This window comes from Vigna radiata, chromosome 8 (assembly GCF_000741045.1).
Source record: "Vigna radiata var. radiata cultivar VC1973A chromosome 8, Vradiata_ver6, whole genome shotgun sequence".
Classification (NCBI taxonomy): Eukaryota; Viridiplantae; Streptophyta; class Magnoliopsida; order Fabales; family Fabaceae; genus Vigna; species Vigna radiata.
Window position 1 is genome coordinate 28,777,124 of NC_028358.1, and position 17,385 is coordinate 28,794,508.

At 32.3% G+C, this 17,385-nt stretch overlaps 4 protein-coding genes across 4 annotated transcripts; all 4 read right to left on the bottom strand.

Annotated features, from left to right (window-relative positions):
- Positions 1–714: 714 nt before the first annotated feature.
- LOC106770465 lies at positions 715–2,028 on the bottom strand. The gene is made up of 4 exons (XM_014656273.1): positions 1,655–2,028; positions 1,428–1,574; positions 1,174–1,345; positions 715–1,095 (listed from the first exon to the last, which is right to left on the bottom strand). Exons 1-4 carry the CDS (start codon positions 2,026–2,028, stop codon positions 715–717), a joined length of 1,074 nt encoding a protein of 357 aa, XP_014511759.1.
- A 141-nt stretch (positions 2,029–2,169) lies between these two features.
- LOC106770466 lies at positions 2,170–3,096 on the bottom strand. The gene has a single exon (XM_014656274.1). It carries the CDS (start codon positions 3,094–3,096, stop codon positions 2,170–2,172), a length of 927 nt encoding a protein of 308 aa, XP_014511760.1.
- A 4,134-nt stretch (positions 3,097–7,230) lies between these two features.
- LOC106770467 (protein KINESIN LIGHT CHAIN-RELATED 2-like) lies at positions 7,231–7,686 on the bottom strand. The gene is made up of 2 exons (XM_014656275.1): positions 7,513–7,686; positions 7,231–7,446 (listed from the first exon to the last, which is right to left on the bottom strand). The coding sequence occupies exons 1-2, from the start codon at positions 7,684–7,686 to the stop codon at positions 7,231–7,233; spliced, it is 390 nt and encodes a 129-aa protein (XP_014511761.1).
- Positions 7,687–14,635: 6,949 nt separating this feature from the next.
- Positions 14,636–15,644, bottom strand: LOC106771269 (universal stress protein PHOS32). The gene is made up of 4 exons (XM_014657222.2): positions 15,360–15,644; positions 15,171–15,283; positions 14,969–15,087; positions 14,636–14,884 (listed from the first exon to the last, which is right to left on the bottom strand). The coding sequence occupies exons 1-4, from the start codon at positions 15,517–15,519 to the stop codon at positions 14,809–14,811; spliced, it is 468 nt and encodes a 155-aa protein (XP_014512708.1). The 5' UTR covers positions 15,520–15,644; the 3' UTR covers positions 14,636–14,808.
- Positions 15,645–17,385: the final 1,741 nt, after the last annotated feature.

The window sequence follows — 17,385 nt, forward strand, 5'->3', positions numbered from 1 at the left end:
AATTTACAAAAACGAAAATCTAATGTTTGACATTAACGGCTGAAAATTAATATTTATGTTGATTATACATTAATATAGTAGTCCACAATTATAATATAATATAATAGTTATGAGTAAATTTACAATTAAGTGATAAGATTACAGTCATCCAAAATGAGACCATAATTTAAAACTTTAAACAGATTAGAGTATTTCAAAATAATATAAAAGGACTAAGAAATCTTAAGGAGACTAGGTTGCAGCATCATCTCCCTCCAATGTCTGCTCCAGGGGTACCTTTCGCCCTTTGCTCACATCCAAGTGGATAATCATTGCAAAAGAAGGTCACAACACAAGCAAGACACAACAAACAGAAATGATGAGCTAGATATACGAAAATCATGTTATACAATGACCAACAACATGCAAAATTCATTCAAGCATACTGAATTTCACTACAAGACTTGTTACACTTTAAATCGACTCGTCCGGACTTCGAATTATTGTCGAGCTATCAAGGTTGTCAAACTCGAGAGTTTACGTAAACTCGTGAGAGTCTAGTAAACTCGACTCGTAAACTCGTAAGAGTTTACTTTGTATGAAAAAAAAATATAAATAACATCCTAATTCAAATAAGATAACAAAATTATATAAATTGAAATACATAAGTTCATAGAAATATTGTTCATAAAAATATAATGTAAAACATAAATTGAAATGTCAAAGTCTCTATGCCTAATCCTCTAATCCTCTAATAATGGCATCATCATCTCCATCATCTCCATTATCATCCTCATCTAACTCTTCCTCTGATGAATGTTGTGCATCCTCATTGTTCCCAAATGTTATGTTATCAAGATNAAGAGCATCTAGAACAGGATCTGTTGTTGCTCCATCTAAGTAAACATTTTCACTATCATTTTCACCTTCAACTTGATCAATCTCAACAACATCATCTGTCTCTTCAGCTATCCATTCATCATCTGATTCTATGTCATCAAATGGAAGAGCTATAGTTTTTCGAATTTNTCTACTTTTCAGCTTGGAGTTATACATCACATAAACTAAATCATTCATCTTTTTTTGATGCAAACGATTCCTTCTCTTTGTATGAACCTAAAATGAAATATAATATTTTTAGTGAAGATATAAACATAATAAGGGAATTTATAAATTAAAAATAATTTAAATTACCATTTCAAATGAACTCCAGTTACGTTCACATCCAGAAGAACTACAAGTCAAGCTTAGAATTCGAATAGCAAATCGCTTCAACTCCGGAGTTCCATCACCAAACATGTCCCACCATTCCCCAGGATTTAACTCTTTCCTACACTCTTTTGCATCTTCCATTCCAAACAATCCTCTAGCATTATGAAATTCAACAATTTGTAAATTAATTTTTCTTCTTTCTGCCATGTCTGGTATCAATCTTCTCATGCAAATACAGTCCTTCTTTCACCTCTCCACCATCATCAAATCTAAAGTTAGGTTCATAGTGGAAATGAGGGTTTAGAAAATAGGCAGCTGCATGCAAAGGCCTATGAAGTTGATTATCCCATCGAGCATCAATTATTCTCCAAACCTCTTCATAACTACATCAATCATGCTATATCAGAAATAATCTTACACATAAGTAATTAAACATTGAATGAGTAAAAGTTTGAAAATTTACCTCTTTTTTATGTTGTTAAAGTTAGACCTAATCTTCTCTTTTGCACAGTCCATCTCTTCATAAATGAAACCCATTGCGGGTTTTACATCTGAGTCCACTAATCTTAAGACAACCATAAGAGGGGCAACAACTTTCAAGCATGTGGAGACATTCTTCCAAAATCGGCTATCTAATACTACATGTGCTAGTTTTCTCCCCTCTTGTGAAGTTCCAAACTTGCTTGTCTTCCATTCCTCAGAGCTGAACATGGTCAACAACGATGCCTTCAATTCATGAAGACAAGGAAGAGTTAAATAAGCCGTGGCAAATCTAGTCACACCCGGTCTTATAAGGTCTTTATCTTTAGTAAACTTTTTCAATAAGGAAATCAACATTGATCTCCCATAAATGTAAGTGGTAATTTTTCTTCCCTTCTTAATGGTCAATTCATGGAACTTCAAATTTTTTTCAAAATCTTCGAATATCAAATCAATGCAATGTGCTACACATGGAGTCCAATACAATTTTTCCCTCTTTTACATCAACAACTCTCCGGCTGCCTTGAAATTTGCAGCATTATCAGTGACAACTTGAACAACATTTTCTTCTCCAACAAACTCGACAACATCATCCAACATTTTGAAAACTTTATCAGCTGTTTTTGAAATGTCTGAAGTGTCAAGTGAATAAAGAAAAATCGTCCCTCTAGGACTATTCACCAAGAAGTTGCAAATAGAACGTCTTTTTCTATCCGTCCAACCATCAGACATAATTGTACATCCAGTTTTCTTCCACTCCTCCTTATATTCCTTAAGATTTGCATTTATTTTCTTCACAGCTTGTTTCAAGAGCTTCTCTCTAATATCATGATAAGATGGTGGTTTGTATCCAACTCCATACTTACCAATCATTTCACACATCTTTGCAAATGCTGGATTTCTAATTACATTAAAAGGAATTACACTAGTGTAAAAGAATTCAGCAACTTGAGCATCAACTTCTTCTTTGTATCCTTTTTTCATCATTTTTATAGTTGCTTGAACTCCCCCCTTACTAGTAGTAACAACTTTTTCTTTTCCTTTAAAACCGAATACCTTGTGTCCTCCTTCAAGACTCTCACTTTCTTCCTCGTCTTCACCGATATTTATCTTTCTTTTCTTTAATGAAGCATTCTTAGCTTCTGCAACTATTTTTATCATCAAAATTTTTATTTCATCCGGAACAGAAGCACAACGTTCTGAATCTTCTGTAGTTCCAGCAAGATGATGCTTAAATCTAAATATGCCTCCACTTACAATCTTTGAGCAATAGTTGCATTTCACTTTTCTTCCATTACCATTAACATCAAATCCATGTTTCCATCCAATATTAGATCGATTTTCCGGAGCATTTTTACTTCTACTTCTAACTGATGAAGATACACTTGGATTAACTTCTCCGGAATTTGATGCGTTTCCCGACATAGTGAGATAAGCTTTTTCACTACAAATATAACAAATAAAATGTCCAAAAGTTTAAAAATATCGTGGAAGCATAGTTTTTTTAACAGTCCAGGGAGCAACACTTTATTTTTGAAAAAAAAAAAAAAGAATGATGCACTGTATTGTAAAGTGCCCGTAACATCAAAATCAAAATAAAAAAATAAAAAGAATAATGCACTGTAGTGTTGTAAAGAATGATGCACTATAGTGTTTTAATGATGCACTATGTAGTGTTGTAAAGTGCCCGTAACATCAAATTCAACCAGGGAGCAACATTTTATTTTTGAACCCCACATAAAACTATTTGTTGCAGTGCCCGTACAATCAGTTCAACTTAAAATAAATAAAATAATACATGCTGCAGTACCCGTGAACTCAAAGTACATTTGCAGTGCCATAAAAAATATACTTATCTTAAAATCAATAAAAAATAATACATGTTGCAGTCTGTGAGTGCCACTGCCAGAAAAAGTCTTTAAAATATACTTAGTGCCCGTGAACCAAAATTAGGGTTTGCACTTACAGAACCCAGACCAGAACGATGAGAAAGAAGGCGTGACGGAGGCGTGGTCGAACGTCGAGATCAACGGCGCGACAGAGGCTGAGTTCGAACGTCGAGATCGACGGCCGACGGACTGCGAACCTGATGAACGAGGAAGCGAAGGGCGAGATCGAACGAGATAGAAAGCGAGAGTGCGAGAAAGAAGATGAACAGTGAAAATCAAGATGAACAGTGAGTGAATGTTTTAAAAAACCGAATCTGATGCATCCTTAAAACGTAGTCGTTTTCTGTTTTTGATTTTTTTTTTTCAAACTCGCGAAATCGAAACCAAACTCGCGAAATCGAAACCAAACTCGCGATTTTAGGCGAGTTTAGCGAGTCAACAACCGAGTCTACCGATCCTACTCTAAAAACAAGTTTGCTTACGAGTTAACTCGAAAGCATAGTCTGAACTTGTAAACTCGACCGAGTTAACGAGTTAACTCGCGTTTTCGATAACTTTGCGAGCTATGGCGGGTCATGCACTCGTGGTGGCTTTTACTGTTTTGCAAAGTCGTTGCCAATGGGTTTCACCTTACCACACTCACGAGGTTAGTCTGTACCGCACCTTGGAGCATACTGGAAGCCTCCAAGACTAAGACCTCCTGCTACTACTCACGACATGGTTCAATCCTCTCTACTTGAGAATGATTGACCATTGTAGTTTCAGGATAAACCCCAAGATTGAGCTTCCATGCAAATCATTCTAAAACACACTAAAAGGGCACCACCATGGATCCTCTCCTTGAGGATCATGGAATTACGTCCATTATGATCACATATTTTCAAGTTAACGATATCACCTCAATCATAATTTACATTACAATCATTCCACATACATTACTAAATAGTAACAGTCCTAGAAGAACCACTAAACAACACAAAACCTTGTAAACTCATACTTAGATAAAGAAAATGACTTTGAAACCATCACCAACAATTTTAGAAAGGTCCAAAACCCCCCAAAACAACCTAAAGAACGTCCAAAAATGATACCCGAAACCCCGAAAACCACCCAAAACTGTCCTGGATGATTTTCCGACGACAATAATCGATTATCATACGTAATAATTGATTATTTACGAGAGATTTGAAGAAAATACGACTTTCTACCTAGAATAATCGATTATCAAATGAAGATAATCGATTATTCTTATCAGTTTTTGACAACAACCTGATTATTTTGGTTTTGGTGCATCTTAGACATATCCAATTGATCAATTTAAAATTTGTAACACTAATATTGATATGAAACATGTTTATAGATGAAAGTAAAGTATTGCATTTGTCATTCGGATTGGAATTAGATGTACTAAACCAACTCAAATTCTACTCCAAAACATCAAACTTAATAACTAGAAGACCCCAAACTCAATTCTAACACTTTGTACCTATTTTGACCAATTTGGTGACTTAAACAAGTCTCAATCCACTTGCTAAGACTGCCCCAACAACCCAATTATACCCAAAACCCCTAACTCTCAAATTCACTACCTCACTTCCTCTAAAATGACCTAAAATACTACCAAATCACCAAGTTTTCTTTCTAGCTAAGGTTATAACAGATTTAACACTCTAAAATCACTCTCAACCTGATCAATTACAACAAATTCAACTCATCCACACCACCCATAACAACACAGCACAGTTCTCATTTATTCATACAGATGCATACAACACAATTTCACTCTAAGACACAACTTGTTCATCAAACAACAGACATCACATATTTTAGCACATGCACGATTCATACAAACAATGGAAAACAGTATCTAGCTTCCCTTACCTCAGGGTTTGAACAGCACATCTCACAACACCACTTCCATAGTACTCTACTTGGTGGAAACCCTAAACAACACCCTACAAACCACCAAATTGGTGGTAGAAACTGCTCTTAGAGCTAAACTTGAGTGGAGAATGGAAAAGAGGGAACACCGGACACATGCAACCAGTAAAACTGCATGTTTTAAGTTTTAAAACAACGGAGGAGAAAAGGAGAACTACTTACCAATCAGAAGGAAGAAAGTGATTGGTTATTTTGAAGCCCTACGGTGCGGTTGCTAAGGCGCCACCTGATTCACAATGCAAGGGCTCTAGGAGAAGAAGTGATAGAGAGAAGACAGAGAACTTTGAGGAACTAAGTTTTAGAGAGAGAATGATAGAAATGGACTAATGAACCAAGTTGCTCTATAAAAAATCTATTTATACTTATTAAAATATGGTTTTATTAGCCTAAGTCACTAATATACTCTTTTAACCCAAGGTTCTCACAAATTAAGGAAATATAACTAAGAATGATTGTAAAATAATTATGACTTAACGTTCACAATAAACCTATATTAATTATATCAAATAAAAAAAACATAATTAATTTTAGTGTAAATTTTATTTTTAGGGTTGAATATGTTTTTGGTTCTTAAACTTTCAGTGAAAATTGGAATTAGTCCCTCTTCAAAACTTTGGCCTAAATTAGTCTTCCAACTTTAGAAATGTATGAATTTAATCCTTTTAACTAAATTTTGTTAGGTTTATTTGATGTTTCAAGCACGTTTCGTGATAGCATATGAGTTATTTACATTGTAGAATACATTTTTGCTTCAATGTTAGCTGAGAAACGCGTTTGAAACATCAAATAAAGTTAACAAAATTAAAATGACTAAATTCATATATTTCTAAAGTTAAGGACTAAATTAGGCAAAAGTTTTAAAGATGAACTAATTCCAATTTTCATTAAAAGTTAAGAAACCAAAAACATATTTAACCCTTATTTTTATTGCTATTTACATAAACATAATGTTGAGATTTTAACTCTCAAATAATAATTAAACCAACAATATCACTCTGTCTCAGTCAAATTAATATCTGAAGAAAAAAAATATAAAAAAGGTGAATCATGATACTAGAAATAAAGAAAAATTTCAAATTCTTATTAATGGTAAATAATTCAGTTACTCTCATATAGTTTAGAATATTTTAAAAAATTATAACTATTTACCCAAATGTTAATTTTTTTTCTCTCATACAATACTTCTCTTATCTCTTTTTTCAATTTCTTTATTCTCTCTTCTTTCCTATAAAATATTCCGTTTATTTTTTTTTAATGTTTTTTTAAAGAAGTTGTCATTATATATTGAGGTTTGCATAACACATCCAAAATAAATCTTTAAAAACAATAATTTACAAGGGGAATTTTTATTCGTGTTTTGTTTCAAGTTGGTTTAAATACCTTTTTAGTCCCCAAGTTGGGATCAGAATTTTCGTTTTGTCCTCGGTTTCAAAAATGAAGCTCTTTGATCCCCATGTTTTCAATTTTGAGTGCAATCGGTTCCTTCCGTTAAGTAGATATTAACGGCGTTAAATGTTAGCTTATGTGGCAATAGGAGTTATCCAACATGGAAGAAAGAACAGTGAGAAAGAAAGAAAATGGCAGAAGAAAAGAAGAGGTGGTGTTGTTTCCGTTCATGGCCCAAGGGCACATCATCCCTTTCCTTGCATTGGCCCTGCGGTCCAGCCAAAGAAGATGTCGGCGATGATTAGGAGCCCTGCACTTCTTTTATAAGATTCAGTGTAGTTCTTCAACACAAAGTACATGACCCCATCTGAGCTTCCATTCCTGCTATGGTGTTTATCTGACCAGAGATATCATTAAGTATGGTTAGTGCCTTGTGAAGTAATTTAAGTGCCTCTTCTAGCTCATTCATCGACTCGTAGATGGCTGATACATTCATAAAACCGTTAGCAGTCTCCTCTGGAGGGACCCCAGGCATGGGATTCTCATAGATTTTAAGTGCCTACTCACAGTATAATTTTGACTCTCTAATCTTCCATGTTCTGCTATACAAGTCAGCCAGACATACAAAAACTGACCCCACAGCAGGATGGTTCTCACCTTTGTGGATCTTGAACACTTTCAATGCTCTCTGATATGCAAAGATGGCCTCATCATATCTAGCCAATGATAAGTACGTGTCTCCAATGTTGCAGTCAACAAATGCCACTTCCACTTCTTGGCCATTTGCTACCATTGCCATGCTGGCCAACACAAGATGCTCCAGGGCTGCTTCGTGTTTACCATCTGCTTCACATATAAGGCCCATCAGGCTTGTGAGACCACCAATCGGATTCGACATAAATTCGGAGTTCAGAGAAGATGAATGGTTGCGGGAGGGTTTTGTCGAGAGGGTTCAGGAATTAGGGAAGGGTTTGGTGGTTCGCGATTGGAACTCGGTGCTGGAATCGCTGAGTCAGAGCCTGAACAAGCGCCTGAAACAGAGCCTGAAACAGATTCAAAAACAGAACCCCCATTGCGTCATCTCCTCCACCGGAAATCCTCATGCCATTGTAGCCCCATAACCCCCCTCTTTCACCACCATATCCAAACCTTCACATTGTATCATCAAAAAGCACACTCACACTCATATGCACACAACACACTCATCGTTCCCAATCCCAGTAGAAGAAACATCAAACAATAGAAAGGACGAGCGGTGAAGGCGGCGAGAACGGTAGGATCTCAGAGTTGGGGCCGGTTCCGCGACGAAGAAAGGACGAGATGGCAGTCCCGCGTGAAGGGCGATGGCTCTTCCGACGAATGCGCCGGCGAAGCCGTGGACAGCCCACTCGCAGCGGCCTTTTGATCGGAGGTTGTGGCGGCAATGGGTGCAGGAGTGGTTGATCGAAGGTTGTGGCGACAGTGGGTGCAGAGTGGCGGAAGTGATTACCTTGGGGTTTCAGAGATGAATTTAGGGCAAACCCTTTTTTTCTTTTCTTTTTTTTCTTTTCTTTTAAGCCTATGATATTTTCACATCTGTCATTGTTAAAAATGTATTTTTTCCATGTTGAATAACTTCTATCGCCACATAAGCTAACATTTAACACCGTTAACATCTACTTAACGGAAGGGACCGATTGCATTCAAAATTGAAAACATAAGGATCAAAGGACTTCATTTTTAAAACCGATGACAAAACGAAAATTTCAATCCCAACTTGGAAACTAAAAAGGTATTTAAACCTTTCAAGTTTTCTGAAACATTCAATGTGTAAGAGGAAAAGTTGTGAGGAGAGACGAAGGAGCAACTTGTGCTTGTGTGGGTGGGGAAGCATTGCGGAATGTAAAAAAAAAAATTAGGAAGGGGAACACGTGGCATTTGGAAGAAAGAAATGTGGCCAGTGAAGAGAGTTGTTTTTTTATTTTTAATAACAACTTTTTTTTAAAGAAACTTCTTAAACAATGAAATTTTTATTATTTATTTATTTATTAAAATTATTATTATTTTAAATTATTAATTTTTGTAATTCTTTTAATTCATTTTTTAAATTTGTGTAAACATTTTTCTTGTTTTAATATATATTTTTAACATTTGATCAGTACATTAAAATTAAAAGTTCATAACTATTTTTTATTTTAAAATTTTTTCTTTAATAAATTATATATATATATATATATATATATATATATATATATATATATATATATAAATTTAATAAAAGTCTAAAAAGATAAAATTCTATTAACCAAATTAATGTAAATATTTAAAAAAAAAAGAAAAATATTTTTACTTCACGGCTTCTATTTTTTTTAGCTTTCTTTTAATTTCTTCCTTTCTTATTTATTTAATGGTTGAAATTGTTATAATTTTTTTTTTTTAAAAAAAAGTAATCATATTTCAGAAAAATATTTGAGAATAGCCAGAAGAAATGTATTCTTACTTCACGGCTTCTAAAATATTGTTTTACCTTTTTAATTTTGTTTTGCTTTTAAAATATTTAGATAAGTTGGGTTAATAGATTTTGTTTTATCATTTTTAATGTTTTTTTACAATTTATGTTTAAAAAAGTTTAAAAAAATAAAATTAAAAAGTAAAAAATATTTATAAACTTTTAATTTTTATTTACTAGTCAAAATGTTAAAAATATATATTAGAAAAAAATTACACAAATTTAAAACATTTATTAAGAGAATTATTCAAAAAATAATAATTTAATTAAAATATTAAAAAAATTTTAAAGAAATATTTAAAAATGAGAAAAACATAATTAGATAAAAATTAAAAGACATTAAAAAAAATAAACATTTATTGATTAAATTTATATATAAATTAAAAACAAATAAAGAATAATAAATTATAAGGCTAATTTGAAAAATTGAAGTCGTCTAATTCTTGCACGATTTCAATATAATTTTGGTTTTGGAGGAAGTCATCAAATCACTATACAACTTTAACTTAACTCTTCCACAACTTTGATTAAATGTATAATTAATTATATTAATCTTGATTGAAGGCACTTTTTAATCCCACGACTCTAATATTAACGCTGAAGTCATACTTTATTTCCATGACTTCATTATAAATCATTAATAGACAACTTGTAATTTTTTTTTTTTAAATGTCATCCAAATACACAATTCAAAAGACAAATGAACTGGTAAAAACTTCTTTTCCTCTACAAACAAACATGAATTCAACTCAAATTAGATGAAGTCATTCGGTGCGAAATTATGAAATTAAAAGATTTTTTCTTATTAATCTTCGAAAAAGTTTTTTTTTTTTCAAATTTTATATACCTTCTTATATTTTCTGTTTTGTTTTTATCACTAATGCCTTTGTAACACTGGTTAATAAGATTCAAAAGATAAAATATGTAATTTTCCAAATTAGACTCTTAGTTTGTTATAATTTTCAAGAGTTTCTGCTTATCTTAATTTTTTTTATTACTTTGAAATGGTTTTTTGTCCTTTAGTCACCATTTAAACCACTTAAAATAGTAAGACATACATTTTCAAAATAAAATTATTAGAAGTGACAATAATTTTTAAAAGAAAACTAAATCTGAAACTTCAATTTTTTATTTATTTTTTACCTCAAACTAAATTGAAAGGGTAAGATATGTTATAACACTTGTTTTCATTCCCAAGTCATCATATTACAATTTACAATCACGCACTTTTTCTCTTTTTCTTTTCTATCCTTAATTAATGGGGAAGTTCAATTTGTGTTTGAAAGAAAACTAATCTAATATATATTATTTTCTGTCCCTTTTGGAATATGTGGCACATTAGGAGTCACAAGTGGCACATTAGGAGTCATAAGGTTTTCAAAAGAACTTTATTCCATTAACAAAGCATTTTTCTCAAATTCCTAAATGATAGGTGAATGTGGGTAGGGTTAGCACGGTTAAGATAGGGTGCATTTGGATTAAGAGAACTTTTTTCTATGCAACTCACTTATTTCATATTAGAGCTTATCTATGTACCTCACTTATTTCATACTGGACTTTTCATTTGACATTTTTACCCTTCATTTATTAAAGTTTGTATAACTATAATGATGATTTAATGATGTTGGTTTAATTTCAACAACCAATAACCTATAAACCCTGTTTCTATAAACCCTGCATGTACCCCCTTTCCATTTCTTCTCTTTTGAGTTGTTTCATTAAATTGTTATTTCCGAGAGCTTGTCTTCTAAACGTGGTGATACAATGGTGGTCATTGTGATTCGCACATTGGTGGTGATTGTGTTGTGTGTGGTGTGGTTCGTGGAGGAGAAAGGTGGTGAAAGAGATTGGCGGTGAAAGACATTCGAAAGACATCGAGGTTAGTAGTTATAATGTGTAAACACCCTTAACCGACGTTGGAACTGCGATTAAGGGTGATTGCCACACTTCAAAGTTCAACAGCCCTCAACAAAACTTCGAAGTTCGGGTAAGGGGCGAGCAGGGGGCACTTCCAACTTTGTTTAGTAGGCCTAAGTAGCGCACTCCCAAAGTTCCTGCTCAATGCATTCCTGGTAGACCTCTCGAAGCCAGCTCAGCCTAACTTTTGGACCACGTATCTGTTTCATCTCAGTTATAGCTTTGTCGTGGTCCACGCCAAGCAACTCCATAATATGAGATTGAGTCTCCCCATACTCTAACTCCTCGACCTCACAAAATTGACCTATGATGGGTAGGTGAAGTAGATTGTGGACGTCATCTAATATGACACTCATCTCACCTATCGGGAGGTTGAAAGTATTTGTCTCTAGGTGCCACCTCTCCACAAGGACATCGATCAATCCATGATCAACATACTCGTATGATAGGTTCATTAAGGAACTCAACCCCAACATGGAGATATAAGACTCAATAGCCTCATGGTATATTCCAAAATGTTTTAGTTTTTTTTTTTCCATCGTAGATCACCTTGATCTCCCTTCGATCCTACATAACAACACAAAATTATATAACAAAATTAAATAAACAATTAAGGAACAATTAACATATAGGTTGATGACTAACCTGAATCATATGACAAATGCAACATGGTGGGTATAATGCATATGCAAGGAGGTGTCATGTGGACCTCTTGGGAATCCATCATCTTCATCTTCATCTTCTTCCTCACCAACATCGTGTTGTTGAACATCCTCGTGCGCAACATAGTCATCATCACGATACCCTTACTATGTATACTCGTCGTGCTTCTCATGCTCATGCTCATGAATGACATCCACACGATATTCTTAAGCACGTCTTCTACGAGCAGATGTCGTAGGTCTTCTCCTTTCATCATGTGATGAAGATGAAAGCTCACCACGAAATGATTAAATCTCACCACGAGAAGATAATGCATCTCTAGTTCTAGTAATTTTTATTAACCAATTATATGCAAAATAAATTATATTTAAAATATAATAACAAACAAATATATAAATAATATATAAAGGATTATAAATTATAACGAAAACACAACACATTAAATTAAATTAATAAACAAATTAAAAACTCAAAAAATACAACAAATAATTAAATAATAATTCATATTGAAAAAAAATATCAACAAACAATTACAGATTAAAAAATAACAAAAAATAATATTTAAATAATTACATATTATAAATTTCAAAATTAACAAAAAATAGTTACATTATAAATAGTATTTAAAAGAATATCAAATATAAAAAAAATTACAAATTAAAAAATATTAACAAATAAATATAAAAGTATAAAAAAACGAAAACCAATATTAAATAATATTAACAAAGATAAATATAAAATATTAACAGAATATTTCAAACATATATTTTTTAAACAAATTTAATATTATAAATAAATATCAAATACCAAATAGTATAAGAAATTCAAAATTTAAAACAAATCAAATTAAAATACAAATAAACATAATAAAGAAAAAAAAATAGAAAATTATTAAAAAATATGGAACTATAATTCGAAATGTGCCCAACATGAACCAAAGTTGGAAGTCCGTTTAAGGCTAAACATGGAGAGTATCGTGTCGTTAAGAAAGTTTTGTCCTTTTATTTTAGCTTTGTTTTCTTATAGATTTTTTTTTTCTCATCCCACAAAATTATATTACATAATTAGTGATAGCCTTAAATATACATTTTTTTTATCTTTTTATAAACTATCGACATTTCTTTTTAACTTTCTCTAGTAATTTGTTTATTTTGTTATTGGTTCCTAAAGTGCTAAGTAACATTTCAATGTTTAAAACAGTGTCCATAATACTTTAAACAAACAAAAGAGTTATTAAAAAAACTCATTTTTTTTAAGGAATACAAAGTTTGATAATTTATTACAGATTGAACGCATTTTAATCCTAATCTTCTCTGTAAGTCACTCTTTTGTAGTCCTTTCTTTGTCTTTTTATCAATTTTGATAAGTATTGATTCAGTGGAAATCTTTTTAAAAGTAAAATTCATAAGAAAATATATAGCTTAAGATCAACAATGTCTTAAAGGATAGACATATATTCACTGTATTATCCATTCATAAAAATAATCTTATATAATTTGATTATAATGATTTAATGAGTAATTTACATTTAAAAGATGAAAGCATATTTAAAAATATGACAATAATTTTTAACAGATTGTTATAAATTCCAAAATATTAAAATTATAATAAACATCTCTACAAATTTTTTTTTATAATAGATTAATTATTCCGGAAATTACTTTGAAAATATCTTTCGAAATAATCATTATGGAATATAATTATTGTTTTCTCAAAATAAATGTTCTGAAAGTTATTTTCAATATATTTTGGGATATGGAAATACCTATTGAAACAAGCATTCCGAAATGAGGTATAAAACATAAATCTTTCCCAAAATGAATGCATTCCATTTTTACATTCGTATCGCTGCAAAAACTTTAATGATTTTCAAACGATGTGAGGGAGAACGACGCACAAAGAAGAAATAGTTAGGATTTTAATATTATTTAATTCAGGGTTAGGATGAAGATTAATTTTTTTTTGTAGGTACAGAAGAAAAATTGGATTCATGTAGCAGCCCTCTTAAAGTTTGATTTAGGCCCATTAAACTATCGGCCCAGCTCTATTTAGGTTATGTCTGTATGGTTGCTCACTAAATTAAGTTACAGTTTTACTTCCTGCACCCCCATAATATCTTTGCACACTCCCTCAATTTCACAAAATCACCTAAAAAATGGTTCTAAAAACTTTCTAAACAGAATTGACAAAATTTTCAAAACATACAAAATGTATATAAAACATTTAAATTTTACACCACTGATTCACTTGGCAAAAGCACACGTTCATGTGATTTCATGATTTCCAACCTTTAGAACATAACCTATATATCACGATTCAACCACAGCAAAAACATAAAAGGCTTAATACCGCTATTGGTCCCTAGTTTGGGAGGGTTTATTCAATATGGTCCTACCTTTTTTTTTCATAAAAATTGATCCCACTTTTTGAAAAAACTGTTCAATTGAGTCCTTTTTGTTCATAGTGGTCCCATATTGAAGTTTAAATTGTTTATTATAGTTCTTATTGTATACGATGATGACATGATTTTTAACATAACATTATGTCAGGACTGTTAAAATAACATTTGGATAGGTGAATGCATGAAAGAACTTATTGACATCGTAACTAGAACCGTTAGAAAATTGACGTCGTAACCAAAAAAGAGTCAATTGAACAGTTTTTTCAAAAAGTGGGATCAATTGTTACTAAAAAAAAAGGTAGAACCATATTGAACAAAACCTCCCAAACTAGGGACCAAAAGCGGTATTAAGCCAACATAAAATAAAAGTAAAACTAATATACAGAAACTATAGGCAGCAACATGAAGTAGTTAAAGCTATGTCCAGAAAACCAATCTCTCTTACGGGTGCTTCACGGGTGCTTCACGATTACAACCGGACACTCTGCATGTTTTGCACAGTGATCACTAACACTTCCAAGGATTGCCCTTCAAATTACAACCAAAAATCTGATTAAGTCATAAAAATTCTGCACGTCGTCCCTCTAAACACAATTCGTTAACTAAAGTTACCTCTTAAAGAATCCATAGCCATGGCTTCCCATGACCAAGGTATCAGCTTCTAGTTTCTTCGCCACACTGCATATCACATCCTTCGCATCTCCTACCCCAACTACCCTCTCCATGTTCACCTGCAAAATCACCAATTTCATACAATCAAAAACAGAACACCAAAACCAAACCCCCCAAAAATCACTATGTAAGCTGGATCTACATTTGTAGCCTTCAAATTTCTACATGTGGCTTCAGCTCTTTCCATCACTGAATTAACCAGGTGCATACTGTACTTTTCCATAGCATCAATAACATCATTGGAAAAGATATACCCTGTAAATAACATGATTTTAAGATAAGGTGCAAACAATATAATTACATAATGAAAAAGTGTAATTAATGAAGTAACCTGCAGCATCCAAGGAGTAGAAAGCAGAGGGTGGTTTAACATAAAGAAGCACAAGCTTGTTGGTATCAGAAACAAGATTGGTGATGCACCATGAAAGTGCATACATGCTCTCTTGGCTCTCATCCACAGCCACCATAATCTTTCTCTCTTTCTTTTCCATTTATTGTCTGCAAAGGTGCGAGCTTTTCTATTTCTGCGTATGCCAAGCTTTAGAAATGTTGTTGGGTCTGAATAATAGTTAAAGGGGATGAAGTGGGGTTGCACTATATAGCGTCAGTCACTGCTCATGCGCTTTTTCAAATAGTGTTTGCTGTTTTTTAAACCTTTGAATTCTAATCTACTGAATCATGAAAACAAACAAAACACAGCACATGGTTTTCTAATCTCACCACTGCTTACTTGTCAAGACAGTGTGAAAAAGCGTAAGCTAGCAAGCAAAATTTAAATGGATGAAATAAGATTATAACTTAATTAATATTAATTACACACGTTTAATTAACATAATTTATAAGATATCGTCATTTTTATTTTATAAATTCCAACTATCCATTGGTTTCAATTTTAAAAGTATCCGTATAAGGCGCATCAACGTCTTAAAACAAAATATGAGTGGATTTTTTTTTTTTCAGATGTAACACCCTTAAAATATCTTTGATTTTTTTTAGTTCGAATAGATGAAAAAAAGCAAATTGTTGTGAAAAAAATAAAAGAAGAGAAGAGAACAATAATTGATGTGCATTAGAGTGAGTTGAATAGGTTGTGGATTTGTATTGGGTTTGGAAAACGTACATAACAATCTTAGATAAGATAGACGAAACTCAAATTAACAACCGATGGTGTCGCGTTCAGAATTATGAAAAGCTCTATGGATCATTCTCGTGACAGTAACTTGTCGACAGAGGGAGATGCTTTAAAATCTATTTTCAAAACTTAAAATTTAATTCTCTATATAAAACTATGCATATGCTTAATTAGCATAAATAATTTTATTTATATTATTTAAACAGGTGGTTCTCGAATCTTAATACTATCATAATTTCTGGGAGAATAATCCTAATGATATTATAATATTCAACAAACCATATTTATTGAGAAGTAAATATATTTATTAGGATTTTCAATTATATTAATTTTTTTTAAAACAAATACTATATATTAACATTGGATAGACAATTCATTCGTGATTTTTAGAAAAAAAATTAAAAAGTATTTGTTTTGGGTGTATGGATTGAGTGTCCACTTAAAGTAATTTTTCTATCACTCTTTTAAGTTGTTTTCCTTCTCGATGGTAAAATCTTCAATCGATTGAGTGTACATATTAAAAATATTTTGATACTTAAGTCAGTTCGGGTTTGATTGGTTTAACAATTAATGTTGTAATAAATAGTAAACGTCTTAATAACCATATTTTTGACCTTTGTTAACCTTGAATTGAGTTGTTTAGATTAACTGGATTATCAGTTGATTCTGATCATCACTGATCAGTCTCTTCCAAGCTAGAATGATCGATTGTGATGGTTCAATTTGTGTTTAGTGGTCGATACATATACAGTACAAAGACCCCCCCAAGCCTTGAGCTTGAACTAAGGCCACAAGCGAAAAATGTTTCTTACCTTTTGAGATATCTTAGAAAATATGGCCGTTAGTGATGAAAAGTTGTGTTGCTTTGGGAACTATGTTGATGCTTCACGAACCGATACATCTACTCAAACTCGTCTTAAAAAATATGATTGTTCGGTCTAAAATATGACTGTTGGCGATGAATGGTCGCACCACCTCGTCAAGTGTGCGCCAGCTCTAATGTCGAAAACAAAATGTCACATGCTTTTTGCTGTTGGATGTTGCCAAAACCAACAATCGTGAGAGCGCAACGTGTTTTTGAAATTTTTAATAAATAGGAGTCACGTGGTCTTGTCATTTTCACCATTTTTGCTCCAACATCCATTTCTGCACCATTCGACTTCTAGTTATTTTTATTCAAGATAATAATGTTTTCCACCAAGATCTCTTCAGAAGGATCTTTTGG

Bases quoted from the DNA above. Each gene is read 5' to 3' on its own strand.
- LOC106770466 (XM_014656274.1), bottom strand. From the start codon at position 3,096: ATGTCGGGAAACGCATCAAATTCCGGAGAAGTTAATCCAAGTGTATCT.
- LOC106770467 (XM_014656275.1), bottom strand. From the start codon at position 7,686: ATGGCAATGGTAGCAAATGGCCAAGAAGTGGAAGTGGCATTTGTTGAC. The intron at 7,447-7,512 runs GTATGTCTGGCT...TACTGTGAGTAG, and splicing joins CTGCTGTGGGGTCAGTTTTT to GCACTTAAAATCTATGAGAA.
- LOC106771269 (XM_014657222.2), bottom strand. From the start codon at position 15,519: ATGGAAAAGAAAGAGAGAAAGATTATGGTGGCTGTGGATGAGAGCCAA. The intron at 15,088-15,170 runs GTAGATCCAGCT...GTGATTTTGCAG, and splicing joins GAAATTTGAAGGCTACAAAT to GTGAACATGGAGAGGGTAGT. The intron at 14,885-14,968 runs GTAACTTTAGTT...TGTAATTTGAAG, and splicing joins GGCTATGGATTCTTTAAGAG to GGCAATCCTTGGAAGTGTTA.